At 47.3% G+C, this 15,427-nt stretch overlaps 2 protein-coding genes across 2 annotated transcripts in view; one reads left to right on the top strand and one right to left on the bottom strand.

Moving 5' to 3' along the window:
• XRN2 (5'-3' exoribonuclease 2) overlaps nucleotides 1-1,195 on the top strand; it is a 65,004-nt gene extending 63,809 nt beyond the window's left edge. Inside the window, exon 30 of the mRNA XM_079983496.1 lies at nucleotides 914-1,195. Coding sequence (XP_079839622.1) covers nucleotides 914-970 — 57 coding nt within the window. The 3' untranslated portion in view covers nucleotides 971-1,195. The remainder of the gene's footprint in view (nucleotides 1-913) is intronic.
• A 10,375-nt stretch (nucleotides 1,196-11,570) lies between these two features.
• NKX2-4 (NK2 homeobox 4) lies at nucleotides 11,571-13,928 on the bottom strand. The gene is made up of 2 exons (XM_079983628.1): nucleotides 13,477-13,928; nucleotides 11,571-13,126 (listed from the first exon to the last, which is right to left on the bottom strand). The coding sequence occupies exons 1-2, from the start codon at nucleotides 13,862-13,864 to the stop codon at nucleotides 12,372-12,374; spliced, it is 1,143 nt and encodes a 380-aa protein (XP_079839754.1). The 5' UTR covers nucleotides 13,865-13,928; the 3' UTR covers nucleotides 11,571-12,371.
• Nucleotides 13,929-15,427: the final 1,499 nt, after the last annotated feature.

Here is a 15,427-nt window from a genome sequence, read left to right as displayed (position 1 = left end):
CCACTTCCCAATAGATCTGTGGGCAGGCCACGTGGCATCAGCCCATCAAATGCTTTGTTCACCTGTCACAGGATTGCCACAGACACACTAGGTTGCCTGTGGAATAGCAGTTGTTGGGGCATCAGATAGAAGTCTGGAGATCAGATTTTGGCCACAGGCCTCTTTGCTAACCCTTTGCATAGATGCAAGTACTGTTTATTAAGCATAGCATGAAATAGTTACCCTAAGCTCCCTTTCAGAGAAACTATAAGGTTATTTACTACTTTGTACCCTATGTCAAAATGTATTTTATTGAAATATTGTACATATTTGCAGAAGAGTCCTCTTTTACAATTGCCGACTTTTGAATTAACTCTTAGTATTCTGTTGTTCACGTAGCTGAGTGACCCTTTTGCAGGCTGCAAATAAAAGAATGTGAACAATAATTTCATGTTACTGGTCAAGAGTAACTGGTCAGTTCAAGTCTCAAGCAGTTAATTTAATAGGGTTAATGTTAAACTTAAACTTCCATGTAAATATGTTTTGTAATATGTTTTGTAATGTTAATTTACCAAGTTTCCGTTTTAGGTTCCCCTTATACTTTTAAAGTCCAGTTTTACTCAAAGAAAAAAATGGCAACTTTAATAGTAATAGTAATAAAAATAGCTATAATGGAGTTCAAGGATTGGTGGCAATTGAGGGTTATGATCCAAGCCAAAGTTAAGACCTGCTGATTTAGAGAGAAAGATAAGCACATCCTTAATTCTCTCTGGGTTTGATGAGGCATAAAATTGCTTAACTTTGGGCTGGATTGTGCCTCCATTTGCATGTCATTTTATTTTTCTTGTACCACTTTTCTTGTAATCTCTTCTTTCTGTTTTGTACTACCTTATGACTGGAAAAAGTAGAGTAATACTATCTTTCTCTTTTGCAGGGTTATGGAAGGCCTTACCCATTGCCACCATCTTCTGGAAGATACAACTGGAATTAGGCTTTCGGCATTTCCACCATTTAAAATAATCCTTTTTTAAATACCATCTTTATCATCTGAGTAATTTCTAGGTGATAAACTTTCTTTTTAAACTGTGTACATTTTTACTGATAAGATTTGATATGATACATATGTTACTTTACAACTGTACTGCAGAATACAAGTGAAATTAGCACTTATTTTGCTTGTGTGAAAAGTCTAATGAAGCAGGAGTCCTGTTCTGTCTTTACTGTGTGGTTTTTATTGCATTACTACATTGTTGATGCCTTTCGTATTCACAAAAGAATATCCCTTTGGTTCACAGCTAGGAAAAGGTTTGTCCTATGAAGAATAGCATTGAAAACACACAGAGAAATTGTGTTTTAATTGTGGAAGTTAGCTTAGAGGCTATCTACAAGCACAATGTTTTAAAGACTTTAGGTCAGCATTCCTTCTAAAGTGCTTCATTGATGTATTTGTCCCTTTAAAAAAAAGTTGGTGAAGTTTTGAAGTAAAAGTTTTACAACATCAATGTATCTTTGTTATGCAGTTTCTTTCATATTATTAGACAAGAATTAGAAGTTCTCAAGTTTGGCTGAGTCATTCCTATGCTACTTCATCCACAGGACCCACTTATGCTGCCTGCCTACTAAAGCAAACTGTGTGAGAGAGAGACAGAGAAAGAGAGAAAAAAACACTCTTCTTTCCTTCCATAACTTCTTAAAGCTTGACTTTGAGATATTAAAAATGAATGGTCTAAAATAAATACCTCTTCCTCCTGAAGCACTTACCCAACCATTAAATTAGATAAATTAGCAATGCTTTCCCCACTTCTTTTACAAATACACTAAAGGGGAAATCTATAGTTCACCCCTTACCACATCACTAGGTGTATACTACGTTCGCGCAATCCCAGCTCTCTGCTCTCAGGAGGTTTGCAGCAGGAAACTCCCACACCAGCCGTGGCAGGAAGGGGAGTTCAGCTGGGTCCCAAATCATTTAATTTAGAAAACGTTAATAGAATTGTCATCTTCCTATATGCAGGGATTTTCTTTTTCTAGGAACTTGTTCATTTGTTTTCTGTGTTTATATGCCTCCTTTTGAGCAAGGCATTCAAGAACAGGTCACAGTGTATAATAATAAAATGTCCAAAGCTAGGATAAGACAGGACTAGTTCACATGTATGTTCATCGCTTGATGGCTGCTACATCAACGGATGAATTGCATGTGTGAATGAGGCGTTGGAGGACTAATGCTACAAATAAGAGCTTTAATGTGCACTAGATGTCACTCTAAAATGCAATGGATTTCTTTCTTTTAAAAAAATACATCCTCTAACAATATTTCTCTAACAATTTTCCATATTTCCCCCCTCCTCCTCTGGACTTCCCTCACATTCCCATTTTGTTTTATTTCCATATTACTCACCCTGTGTGTTGTTTCCCAAAATTTTCCCAATACGTATAGTCTTACTTTTTGTTATATACAATTGTGTTTGTTTATTCAAACCCTGCCAATGAGTCCAATTCTTTATGCTGCCTCTTCATATATGTTGTAAATCAGGGGTCAGCAAACTTTTTCAGCAGGGGGCCAGTCTATATTTTTTTGGGGGGGAATGAACAAATTGCTGTGCCCTACAAATAACCCAGAGATGCATTTTAAATAAAAGCACACATTCTACTCATGTAAAAACACACTGATTCCCGGACCGTCCACAGGCCGGATTGAGAAGGCGATTGGGCCGGATCCAGCCCCTGGGCTTTAGGTTGCCTGCCCCTGTTGTCAATGGTTCCCATTCTCTTTTAAAGTCTTTGTTATCCTTTTCATGTAATTTATCTGTTAATTTTGCTAGTTCTGCATATTCTATGTTTCCCTTGCCATTGTTCTTTCGTTGGTATTTCTTCTGTCTTCCAAGCTTGTGCTAATTCAATTCTTGCTGCTGTTGTTGCATACATAAATAATTTCCAATTTTCTTTTTTTAAATCTTGATCTAAAATTCCTAGGAGGAATGCTTCTGTTTTCTTAACAAAAGTCCTTTTAATCATTTTTTTCAATTCATTATATATCATTTCCCAATAATTTCTAACCCTTTTGCATTCCCACCACATATGTTAAAATGTACCATCTTTTTCTTTACATTTCCAACAGATTTTAGATCCTTTTTATACATTATTACCACTTTCTCTGGCATAATATACCACCTATACATCATTTTCATATAATTCTCTTTCAACAAAATACAATCTGTAAATTTTAAATTCACCTTCCACATCTTTCCCCAATTTTCAAGTTGTATAAAAAGGTAAAGGTAAAGGTACCCCTGCCCGTACGGGCCAGTCTTGACAGACTCTGGGGTTGTGCGCCCATCTCACTTAAGAGGCCAGGGGCCAGCGCTGTCCGGAGACACTTCCGGGTCACGTGGCCAGCGTGACATGGCTGCTCTGGTGAGCCAGAGCCGCACACGGAAACGCCGTTTACCTTCCCGCTGGTAAGCGGTCCCTATTTATCTACTTGCACCCGGAGGTGCTTTCGAACTGCTAGGTTGGCAGGCGCTGGGACCGAGCAGCGGGAGCGCACCCCGCCGCAGGGATTCGAACCGCCGACCTTTCGATCGGCAAGTCCTAGGCGCTGAGGCTTTATATATTGTGACCTAAATCATGAGCCCACTTTATTTGTGTTGACTTTACCATTTCATCCAGCGTTTCCCCATATAACAGGAGATTATACATTTTTTGAGTAATTTTGTATCACTCTCAATTATCTCTTTTTGAAAGTTTGACACTGTGTAGCTGAAACCTTTCTTATTGTCTGCCTTAAACTGTTCATTTAATTGTCTATGATGTAAGCAACTTTGAGAAAAAAACTATAGTTCCTCATATTCTTTCAGCTTTAACCCTTTTTCCACCTCTATTAATAATTCTCTGTACGTCGACCAATTTCCTCTCTTACTAAGAGGTTTTAATGCTAATGCTTCCACCTGTGAAAGCCGCCATGCATTTCAACATTGTGTTCAGATATTCACCTACTAATAATCTATTGTTGAAAAACTGAAGCTACAATCTTGCATATGCTTACTTGGGAGTAAACTGCATTGAATTTAGGCATTTCAACTCAGAATTCAGTTTAGGATTGCACTCTAATGTAATGGACATGGCACTCACCCCATTAATTATTACTTTTAAAATTAGGCGTATTTTTCACTATTGATTTGAGGATTGGTTCTGGTTCCTCAGCAGGAATGTTAAGAAATTGACTTCATTTTCAACTATGGTTTTATTATCTAATGTTAGTCATACTCTTGAGTAGAAACACTGAAAACAATGGATTGAGGTCAGTTGATTTCAGTGAGTTTACTTTGAGTATGAATAACACTGGGTATAACCCCATGTTTTTTTATGCCTAAACTTTAGCTAATCTTTAGCTTATGCTCGTACCTGGATCCAGTATGTTTACTATGAGCTAATTCAAGTTAGACTTGGTATAAACAGACATGCAGCAGAATGAGGTGACGGCGCAGACTGGACTACCATTGCTTGCTCCCGTGCTCCTTGTATTTTTACTTGCATGGAATTTGTTTAGGGGAGTACCAGCAATCTGTAGTCTGAAGTAGTATAGTCTGCTCTATCATATGAGTTTCATTCCTCCTCCTCCTCCTCCTCCTCCTCCTCCTCCTCCTCCTCCAGTAGATCAGAATGTGGGATGGAATGCTTGAAACAAGCCCTGGGCCTCTTTTGAAGTAAGGGTGGCCCCGCTAGGAAAGAGAACAAGCCTACTGCATTTTTGTGTGGAAGAGAATTTCAGCATTTTTGTTTGTCATGGATCATGGAGGAGCCCTGTTCCCTTTTGCAGGATAGGACCAAAAAGTGCAGTGGACAAAAATTAAAGCTGGTGTGGGAAGTGAGGGACCAAGTTGTGAAACAGGCAGATCTCCGAGACAGCTAGACATGCCAGGGAGAGAGTTGCGATATTGTTTGCCCATGAATGGAGGGGTAGACCAGAGCATTCATGGGGGCTTCTTCATTGTTCACTGAGTGCCACAGTAAAGTGAAAGCTTGTGTGTGTAGGTAGGTAAAGGTAAAGGACCCCTGGACAGTTATGTCCAGTCAAATGCGACTATGGGGTTCGGCACTCATTTCGCTTTCAGGCTGAAGGAGCTGGCGTTTGCCCACAGACAGCTTTCTGGGTCATGTGGCCAGCAGGAACAAATCGCTTCTGGTGCAATGGGACACCGTGATGGAAACCAGAGTGCACGGAAACGCCGTTTACCTTCCTACTGCAGTGGTACCTGTTTATTTACTTGCACTGGCATGCTTTCGAACTGCTAGGTTGGCAGGAGCTAGGACAGAGCAATGGGAACTCACTCCATCGCGGGGATTCAAACCACCGACCTTCTGATCGGCAAGTCCTAGGTTCTGTGGTTTAACCCACAGTGCCACCCGCATCCCTGCTTAAAACATTACTTTTAACTAAAAAATCAAGATGGAACGGCATTTAGCACATTCTCCTATAGGGTTTCTTTTAGAGCAGGGGTGGCTAACTCAGGCTTTCCAAGTCTTATCAGCCTCAACCTGCCCTGCCAGTGGTCAAGGAGTAGTGCTCTAGCATGCCTGGAGTGCCGCAAATCAAACTGCTGACCTTCTGATCAGCAGGCCGAAGAAGCTTTCTGAGGAGTGTTTCTGTGTGAGGAACTGTTTGCAAATGCTTGTTGGTTGTGTTCACACTTCACATTTTAGGTTTATGCTCTACAAATCATGTGAAGCAGTTACAATTTCCCCTGCTTAGAAAATGTCCTTGCCAGCCATTCAGAAAAGCTGCTGCCTTTATAGATACTTTCCTGTGACTCTTTCCCAGCACCTTTGCCTTCGGAAGGACCCTAGCAAAGATACACCTGTTGAACAGAGTTGAACAGAGCCCCAAATTTCTAGAGCTCTGAATAACAGGACGGAGAGGAATGATCCAGGAAAGGATTGATTTATTCTCTGTGGCTTCTTTGCCCCTAGCCAATGACTATACCAATTCAAAAATATTATCAAACTGATAGATTGTTTTGTGCTCCCAGCAAAGTAGGCCTGTCAGCCTGTCACAGCAAAAGAACTTGCGCTATAACAAACATGTCTGTCTTTAGGGTGCCATAAGAATCTTTGCTATCAATTTGTGTCAGTTATTGTGGGGAAAGGCCCTGTCATTTCTGCCTCTGTACAGAGCCTGGTACACAGGAAAGGGGTTTTTTGCAGGGATGGTTCTGGATGGTGGTTCTCATACACCCCTAGGTTGAAATTCCCCTAAGAGACCATGAAATAATCCCCATTTGCCTTCAGAGTCGCAGCAGGAGGAGCCGGTTCGTCCAGCCCCTTCTCCCCCATGCAGGTGCCTCTTTGCAGAGTTAAATGCAGGGTCTCTCTCCTGGACAATCTTGGCCGCCAATTAAAGGCCTGCAGGAGGGAGCCTCTCAAGGGCCCCCAACTCCAGGGGCTGGAGAGGGAGAGTGCTCCTCCAGCTGACTTTGCCCTCCACTGCACCAGAGAAACTTTGGGAGGCTCTTTGTTCCCACTTAAGACCCCTTCCTGGCCGGGCCACACCAAAGACACTTAACCACCTCTTCAGATAATGAGCTTCACCCAAGTCTGCCTGGTTTGTCTTCGCCTTAAGGATCTCGGCAGCACTAATTGCAGGAGAAGCCCTTTCTTTCAAGCAGCCCGAAAAATGTCGCAGCTGAATGGAAAGGAAGGTTGCTCTGGGCCGAGGAAGACGGAGAAACCCTCGCTGCTCCCCAAAAAGAACCAGTTTGGCTTCTCAATCATAAAGGGTTTTTAAGTTGGAGGACAAATTAGTACCAGGAACCTTTTACAATATATTTATACAGGCACATGCAAAGACTGCTTTCAGTAGCTAGCATATGTACTTTAGCTATGGATGGGAAGAGTAGTAAAGACTTGCAATGGTTATAATATTTGTTATTTTAAAAAATAGTTTTATTCTGCTGTTAGGAGCTGCACAGGGAACAAGTAGATATGTTCTGATGCATTATGGTGGAGAGTGCAACATGCCCTTTTCAGTTTAGTAGTGTTGCTTAGTCATCACAATTCCTGAGCAAATCTTGCCAAGCTAAACTTAGTATGCTTTAGACATGCAGCTAAATAGTGGTGTTTCCTTGCTTGGTGCCTTCCTTGCCCACGTGTCAGGCATTCAAAAGACATCTCTCAGGCTTCCCATTACAGCTTCAAGCCAAGAGCTCTCCTTGACTCACTGCGGGTGAGATACACATTTTTAAATAATATATGTGTGCATTCACACACAGAATTTCTAGGTTTAAAATGAAACTTTCCCAGACTTGCACACACTGGAAAACTTGCACAGCCTTTGTGCAGGGACTAAGAAAACTGTTGCTGCCTTTGTGCAAGGACAAATTAAGAAACTCATTTATTTAGATTATTAAATTAAACATTTTTTTCTAGAGATAAAAGTTGAGAGCAAACACCCGATATTCAGGCCCCTTCCTTCCATTTATCTCTGGCTCTTTATTCACATTAAAAAGAACTGCCCATTAATGCCATCTCCTTTCCTCCACTTTATTATGGTGTGGAACAGGGCTTGCAAAAATGGTCTGATTGGATTTTAATCCCACACAAGAGTTAAGAAATGAATAATAACCCTACGAATAATTTGGCACAAATCACCGGGCAGTTTTGCAGCGCCAGCTCCGCTGGAGTGACCAGGAGAGCCATTGCCGAGCGCCTGTTCCTTTCAAGTCCGGAGAAGTCCCAGGGCAGTTGGAGCGCGTGTATCTGCGTCGTCACCCTCAAATTTAGGCGAGCTGGGGGAGCTCCTGGGCGCACGGGAAAGGCCTTTGCAGTTTGGGGGAAGTCCCTTCGTCTCTAAACTGAATTGCTGTAAATACCAAGAGAATCCTTTACCATTCCGGGGTGGCCCAAGCCAATGTCGCTTCTTCACTTGCTCCGTCGCTCTCACTCTTTGGGCTCAGCCCCGCTAGTTCAGAGCCCAGAACAAGTTAGACCACCTGAGGCTCTCCTCCTTGGTATACAGATATTTGCGCCTGGCGTAGTCCCGGTCCACACGCACTTTCCTCCCGCAAGAATGGCCTGCCCAAGCAACAGCTTTTTCCCGATCACCACGTGTGGTCCGGTTCAGAAGTGCACATTCCTAGCTCGCGTGTCTAAATGAACTGTGCCAGATCAAACCACGGAAGACAAAACTCTCGCGTGGCCCCAAACACATAATTTCCCCGCGGTCTCGGTTTCTATATTCGCTTTAGAGTTTTGTGCAGCCCAATCCGACAGATGTTCACTTAGAATAAACTCCCATTGGCTTCAGCGGGAACGATTTCCAGGTATTTACAGCCTCAGTGCTGCTCATAAACTTATGACTTTACCCATTTCCGCTTCTATCCTAGGAACATTTCTGGTGGGTGGGAGAGTACGTGCTAGTAATTTTAATCAGGTTTTGGCTGCGATCCTATATCCACTTGCTTGGAGTAAGCCGCACTAAACTCAATGGATGTTACCTTTGAGTAGACGTGCATATAGGATTGTCGGGTCACAGTATGCACATTTACTCGAGAGTATTGCCACGTCCAATGGACTTTCGAGGCAATGCATTTAGTTTTACAGGTAAGTAAGCGTACATCTTAAAAAAAGGCGAATAACTCACTAGTTCCCTAATAATTATGGAATTATTTTTCTGCCTCCATCTCGCACACTTTCCTTTTCCAAAAAGTTCTTTGTCGCTGATATTTCCCAGCCCCCGCCTTATCCTCTCTTACTTTAAGACAATTGGATGTCATTGTTTTTTAAGTCCCAAAGAACAGTAACTTAAAAATGAATATTTATTGGTCCAAATAAAGTGATCCTAATCAAGATAACAGGGAAAATAAAACTGGTGCCTGCAAATGGCTAAAGTATGTTTTGTCCAAACGTTTATTTAGGATAGTAAATACAATAAGAGGTGGGAGGGAAGTGAGGGTGCAGCAGGATTGTAACATTTCATGCAACCCGGTCCTTTTACCTTTAAGTTCAAATACTTGGATTTAAGTACTTACAGTCCGATCCTGTGCATTTTTCCTGGGAAGCAAGTCCCAGTAAGTTCAGACTTACTCCCAGGTATTTGTGCCATCTCATAATTATTATAGTTGAATCGCAAACGGATTTAATCGGAAAGAGGTGTGCTATTTGTTATAGGTAGCATTCCGGGCCTCGGTCCGGAGCAGCGAAGAAGGCGAAAATCCCGCATCAACCAAACACCACAGAATACGCTAAGCCCATTTCGTCTCTCTGCAGTCTGAGCCTCTCTTTCTTCCCCATGCATTTTCTAACTGGCGTTCCCAAGTACGACCCGCTGAGTGCAATGGGACTGATTTCCTAGTATTTAGGATTGCAGCCTTCAGACGTTCGTTCACAACGTGGTTTTGCTTTGCTTTTTTTTTAACCCGACTTCTAAACACAACACGGTGTCTTAGTCCCTCTAAGACTAACCTGATACAGCTAAAGTAAATTCAGAGCCACTAACTTTTAAGTCCCATTGACTGCAATCACCTTAAATGCCACGTTCGGCAGAACATGCGCTTACATAAACGAAAGTGCCATTGAACTAAATGTGGCTTAGGTAAGTGGCGAGTGCAGCCTAAATCCCTCTAAATTCAAATGGGCCTTCCATCGCAGTCTAACTTGCTCCGAATGGACAGGATCCAGCCCAAGTGTGGTACTTCATACTGGTGTGAAAGGAGAGATAGAGATTTAAACTTGAGCTTTCTCGTTTAAAAGACTTAAACAAGAGCCTAGCTTTGGAATCGCGTCCTCTTGGTTCCGAGTTTATTTTAAATGACACATACTGTATTTCCAAAGATCCAGTGTTAACTTCAAAAAGAATTATCCATTTGTTTTAATGGAACTGACTTCCCACCTAAACTTAGCAGTAAATATCTCTTTGAGGAATACGGAGAAAATAGAGCAATGGAAAATGCCCAAATTTATCTTAATTGTGGAGACACGGAAATCCATCATGCCCAATAACGTGTTTACAAAATAATTACCTAAAATGCACTGAAAGCGTAGTCTTTCGCGTGTCTACTGGGAAGTAAGTCCTACCGGACTTCCTCCCAAGGAAATGTCTTTCTTCTTTCTGAGTAGACGTGCATAGGATCGCGCCATTCCAGGGCGGGAGGGGAATTCTGTGCGCTGGGCAAGAGTACTTGGGTTGTGCTCTGAGATCCTAAACAGAACTCTTTACGCGGAAGAAACTTCAATTCAGCACCGGCCAGAAGCACTTAGAGCTGGGTGGTAGCAAAGCCCCATTCAGCTCGGTAAAGCGGGACCTTAAAGCCTCCTGGAAGTTCTCCTGCGCCATCTCCACGAATGTGAACCGGGAACTCCCTGGTTTCACGTGGCTCCTGGTCCTGCCAGTGGGGTTTTGGCAGGTGAACTTGTGCCCGCTTTAAAGCTAACTAATGGCATAAATTATATAAATTAACTCCTATGTTATCAATTTTTTAAAAAGCAGCAGCAAACCGGGAACTTCCCTTCAATAGGCACCACAAGCGTCTCTCTTCTTGGGCATCCTGTTTTATGAATTTCTGATATCCCCTTGCTTTGCGTAAAGTAGGCAGAATCGGCTCACTGACATGGTTGTGATCATATTTCGATCCAGCCTTCACTTTATTCGTGTTATTTTCAATCTGAGGTTTTCAAACTGTACCCAGTTATTTAAAAGTCACACACACACACACACACACACACACGGCCTCCGCCAAGCAGGACTTCGTGGGACATTATCTCTTTGCTTCTGATGACCATTTGAGGAAAAATGGTTACGAACAAACCTCGTGCTAGTTTTGAGAACGGCAGATCTATTTCAGACCCAGCGTGTTGGAAGGAATAATAATCCCATTCTTTAAGAACAGCAAACAACAGCAAACAGCAGCCAGACAACTAAAACAACAGAATAAACCCCCTCCCCCGCCGCCCAAAGAACAGACTTACAAAATTATGTAAAAGCGATTTTCCTGCCCACGCCAGAGACTATAAATGACTTTGGACGCAATCCTACCCTGGGTCGAGACTGTTTAAAGCCCACTGCAATTTAAACTTTTCTGAAGATTTCAGCCTTCAAAGGCAAACATAATTTGTTTCCAGTTTCAGGGCCACCTTCTCCTGCCTGTGGATTTATTTCGATCCTTTGCTCCCAGTCTAATGGACAGAGGAATTCTGCCGTTTCTATCCGCCCCGTCCATGTTTACTGCTACTTTTGGTCCTCTTAAGAGCTCAGCTCTTAATACAGTCCTAACCCTATTTTGCCAACGTGGAGATTCCAATTCAGTGAGGCGCACGTTGCTCCTCAAGGAAGTTTATTCGTGCTCCTCCTCAGCTCGCATTGATTTCAGTGGGGTTTGCGCAGGAGAACTTCTCACGGAATTGGACCTGTTATGGGAACTGGGCAGGGAGCGGTGCGCATCTCTCTCATCTGTTCATGTACCTTTCAATGAAACGAGGCGGCCGTTTGTTTTGCCTGCTCTTTCTACAATGGCTGGGTTTGTATGAGGTTTTGCCAGTAATACATTCGAACACATAGTAAATAACAATAATTAAAAACTTTTCTTTCTGTTTAAACCTGCGCGTCCGCGTCCAAAAAGTTGGACTGGAAATTACCCCTATGACGGGGTATCCCGAATGTCTGGGTTCCTCTCTCTCCCTCTCTCTCCCTTCCCCCGCCACCGTCCAGGCGACACTTGCGCCTTCCCTTTTGTAAAAATGGCGGATCATGCTGATAGGCGACCTCGAGTTCCAATTCAATCAGCTCTCAATCAATAATAACGAGATTGCACTTAAGGGACTCCCATATAAAATTATTATTAGTGTTAGTAACAGGATCTCTTCCCTTTTTTCCAGAGATAACCTGCACTTCATTGTTGATCTTGCTCGGTTGCCTTGATCGGATATGTACAAAACACCCCAGTTCTGGAACCACCCAGGAGCTGTCTTGATGAACATATTCAGCTCAAGCTTTGCTGGGGTGGGGGGCTTCTGTGCCCCGCCTTCCCGCCCACCACTGGAGCGGATGACAAAATTACGCCAGAGAACAACCTGCTCCCACCGGATAATCCCCAACTCCGCGTTAACAAATCGTTCCTTAATCCCCCTGCTGTAGTCTTCAGCAAGTAGGCAGATACCTGGGCTAGTGGCCTGAGGATGATCTGGAGCCGAGGAGGACTTAGACGGCAGAGAGAGCTTGCCCCTGTCTCCCTAAGCCAACCGAGTCCAGTTGGTTGCCGTCGGAGCCCGCCAGCGCAGGAGAAGGTCGCTGCGTCCCGGGAGCGGGCATCTCTTGCGGGGGTCGGGGAAGGAAAAGCAACAGGGCGGTTCGGTTTATTTTGGGGTGTGTGTGCGGGGGTGGGTAGGTGTTTGTGGGGTTGTTACCATGTCCGGCCATAGAGCAAGCTGGCGTTGACCAGGCCGCCGTTATACTCGACGGCCGCCGCGTCCATCTGCGCCAGGGCGCCCACTTGGCTGTGCAGCGAAGGCGGGCTGGGGGACATCTCTTCTAGGTCCGGCGCCTGGCCCAGGGAGGTCACTTGCTGCTGCTGCTGCTGCTGCTGCTGCTGCTGCTGCTGCTGCTGCTGCGGGTGCTGGGCAGCGCTGCCCCCGGCCCCGCTGGCGCTGGGAGCTTGTCCGGCAGACTGACCGGCGGCGGCGGCGGCGGCGCTGTGCGGGCAGGGCTTGCCGTCCTTGACCAGAACCGGCACGGCCACGCGCCTGGGAGACGCCGCCTGGGCTTGCTGCTGCTGCTGCTGCGGCTGCTGCTGCTGGCACAGGCCGGGCCCCTCGGGAGGCGTCTGCGTCTGCGGCTGGTGCTGGAGCTGCTGCGCGGCCTTGTCCTTGGCTTGCCTCTTCATCTTGTAGCGGTGGTTCTGGAACCAGATCTTGACCTGCGTGGGCGTGAGGTGGATCAGGCTGGCCAGGTGCTCCCGCTCGGGCGCCGACAGGTACTTCTGCTGCTTGAAGCGCCGCTCCAGCTCGTACACCTGCGCCTGCGAGAAGAGCACCCGGCGCTTCCTCCGCGGCGCAGCGTGCAGCCCGGGCGCCAGGGACTTGGCAGCCTCTGCGATGCCCGACAGAGCCCCCATGCCGGCCATGTTCATGCCCCCCGACGGGCCCATTAGCCTGGAAACTGAGCACACACACACACACACACACGGGAGAGTTAGGAGGCAGTTAGAGCAGAGGGCAATCTCGGGGAAAGGGACCTGGGGCCGAAAGCGTCACCCTCGCCAAGTATGGAGAGCTCAGATTTATTAAGCGCTTAAGGCGACTGAGTCCCAAAGAGCTGGGACTATTATGCGCCCTGAGATGTCAAGAGTGTCCCTGAGCACGTCCAAAGTATTTCTCCCCTCCCCACTGCGGAATTCCAATTAGCTCCCCAAATTTAGGGGTAAGGGCGCTGGAAGAGAAAATGCAGTCTGAGTACCCAGCCCCACCAGCCCCACCAGCCCTATTCCCTTCTAGCCCCTCCCCGCTTACTCGTGGGGTAGCGGGGATCCGCGTTGGCTCCGTACCAGCCCGAGGCGGCTGCGCTTCCGCGCACGCTGTCTGGATAAGGTGCCAGGTCGCCCACGTTGCCCAGCCCGCCGTTGCAGTAGCCGGCCACGGGGCCGTGGGCGAACTGCGAGACGCCGGCGTGCGCCATGGAGTGGTAGGCGGCGGCGGCGGCGTTGTGGGCGCCCATGGGGTGCTGCTGCGGTGGCGGAGGCAGGGCTGCGTTCTGGGGCTGCCGGTAGGCGGCGGCGCCCACGCCCAGGGGGGCGCCCAGGCTGCCGTCCATGGCGCCGAACTTCTTGTAGGTCTCGTCCATGGGGCTGAGGATGTCGGACACGGAGAAGGGCGTCGTGTGCTTGGGGCTGAGCGACATGGCTCGCCGGGCGAATCTCCTGGGCTCCCTGCGCGCTCGCTCGCTCGCTCGCCCGGCCGACGCGGCTGCCGAGTCCGGACGAAAAGGGGGCTGAGCGCCGCCGCCGCCGCCGCCCGCCGCCGCGGGAGCCCGGCCAAGGAGAGGAGGGGCGGCAGCAGGAGGAGGAGGCGGCGGCGGCGGCGGCGCGCCAGCCCTCCCGCAGCTCTCGCCTCCTAGCTGGGGTTTCTTTTAGTCCGGCGGCACCCGCTTTACGACAGACACCGGCGGGGGCGGAGCCACAAGGAAGGCTGCCCCCCCAGCAGCCACTCGCTGCCTCTGCGGCTGGAGCCCCCTCCAGTGGAGAGGGGGGGGTCCCCCGCCAATTAGAGAGGCACCTCCAGCTGCTCCAAGGTAGGAAACCCCTCCCCGCGTGCAAGGAGCGCCCACCCCACGGGACCCCGCCTCCCCGAGGCCCTCAGAGGGAGAGGGACCCCAACTCGGAGGGTTCCCTCAGCAACTATTCGGGACCCCGACCCCGCTCACTGGGAACCCCTGAGAGACGCCGTCTCGACTTCTCGCTCCAAAAGCTGGGGGAGGCCGAGTCCTGCGAGGCCCGGCGCGCCCCCGCGGCAGCCTTGCCAAGCAAGGCCTGCCTTGGACACCATCCTAAAGGACATCGAAGTGGATGGCTGGGCAGGCACGCCTCTGCCCTGGAGGCCTCTTCAGGCTGCTGTACCGACTGCTCGAGGGGTGCGCTCCAGGCCCGTTCGGCACGACCCGCGGAGTCAGCGCACACCCGCCGGGCGCCTGAGAGCGCCAGCCGCTCTTGGACTGGGTCCTTTTTGCGCCCTCCAGCAAAACTATGGCAGGAAAGTTGGCGAAAGAGGAAATGCCCCCCCCCCCCGCTTGAAAGCAACACCTTGAGTGTGCGCGCGTGGATGAGAACGTTTCTCCTGCCTTACAGGGTTGTTGTAAAGATGACTGAGATAATAGAAGAGGAGCGCTTTGAGCATGGAAAAAGCGCGTTATAATTGCTAAGTAGGATAAGATTTGAATTGAGGTTTGTTTGAAACACCTAACTGGAAGCAAGCTTTGAAGTCCTCCAGTTCTCTTCCTTCAATATTGGGCAGTGGGAAAAGAAAGCGAGAAATCGAAAGTCTTGTCCAAGGAAAAGGGATGTCCAAGTACTGTACAGGACAAATTGCGCCTACGAAATCTGCGGACACTGCAGTGTGGGGACTGCATGCCACAAGCGCTTACTTCACTGGGCTAAAGAAAGAAAACAGCACTCCCCTCCCCCCCCCCCCCGTACCCAGGAAAGGATAGATTTCGGCTCCCTGCTACAACATTGCTTGAATTTTCCGGTCCAACTTAAGATATCGAGTGAAAATGAGCGTGCCGTCGGAGCACGGACTACAGAGAGTGGCACCGTTTGGGAAGCGTGTCCCGTGGAAACGAAAGCGGATTTGCTTCGGCCTTGTGTTTAAGGATGAGGATTGGAGCTTTCCCAGTTCTCTGTCCGTCTAAGAATCCGATTCTAAACGCATACCTCGGGAGAGAGTGCTTTTGTTCCAAGTCACGTCG

The sequence above is a fragment of the Podarcis cretensis genome, assembly GCF_951804945.1.
Source record: "Podarcis cretensis genome assembly, chromosome: 7".
NCBI lineage: Eukaryota > Metazoa > Chordata > Lepidosauria > Squamata > Lacertidae > Podarcis > Podarcis cretensis.
The sequence above is the reverse complement of the archived record's forward strand: the minus strand, read 5'-3'. Positions and strand labels throughout refer to the sequence as shown.

Coding starts and splice junctions, on each gene's coding strand:
- NKX2-4 (XM_079983628.1), bottom strand. CDS start 13,864: ATGTCGCTCAGCCCCAAGCACACGACGCCCTTCTCCGTGTCCGACATC. Junction 13,127..13,476: donor GGATCCCCGCTACCCCACGA/GTAAGCGGGGAG, acceptor GTGTGTGCTCAG/TTTCCAGGCTAATGGGCCCG.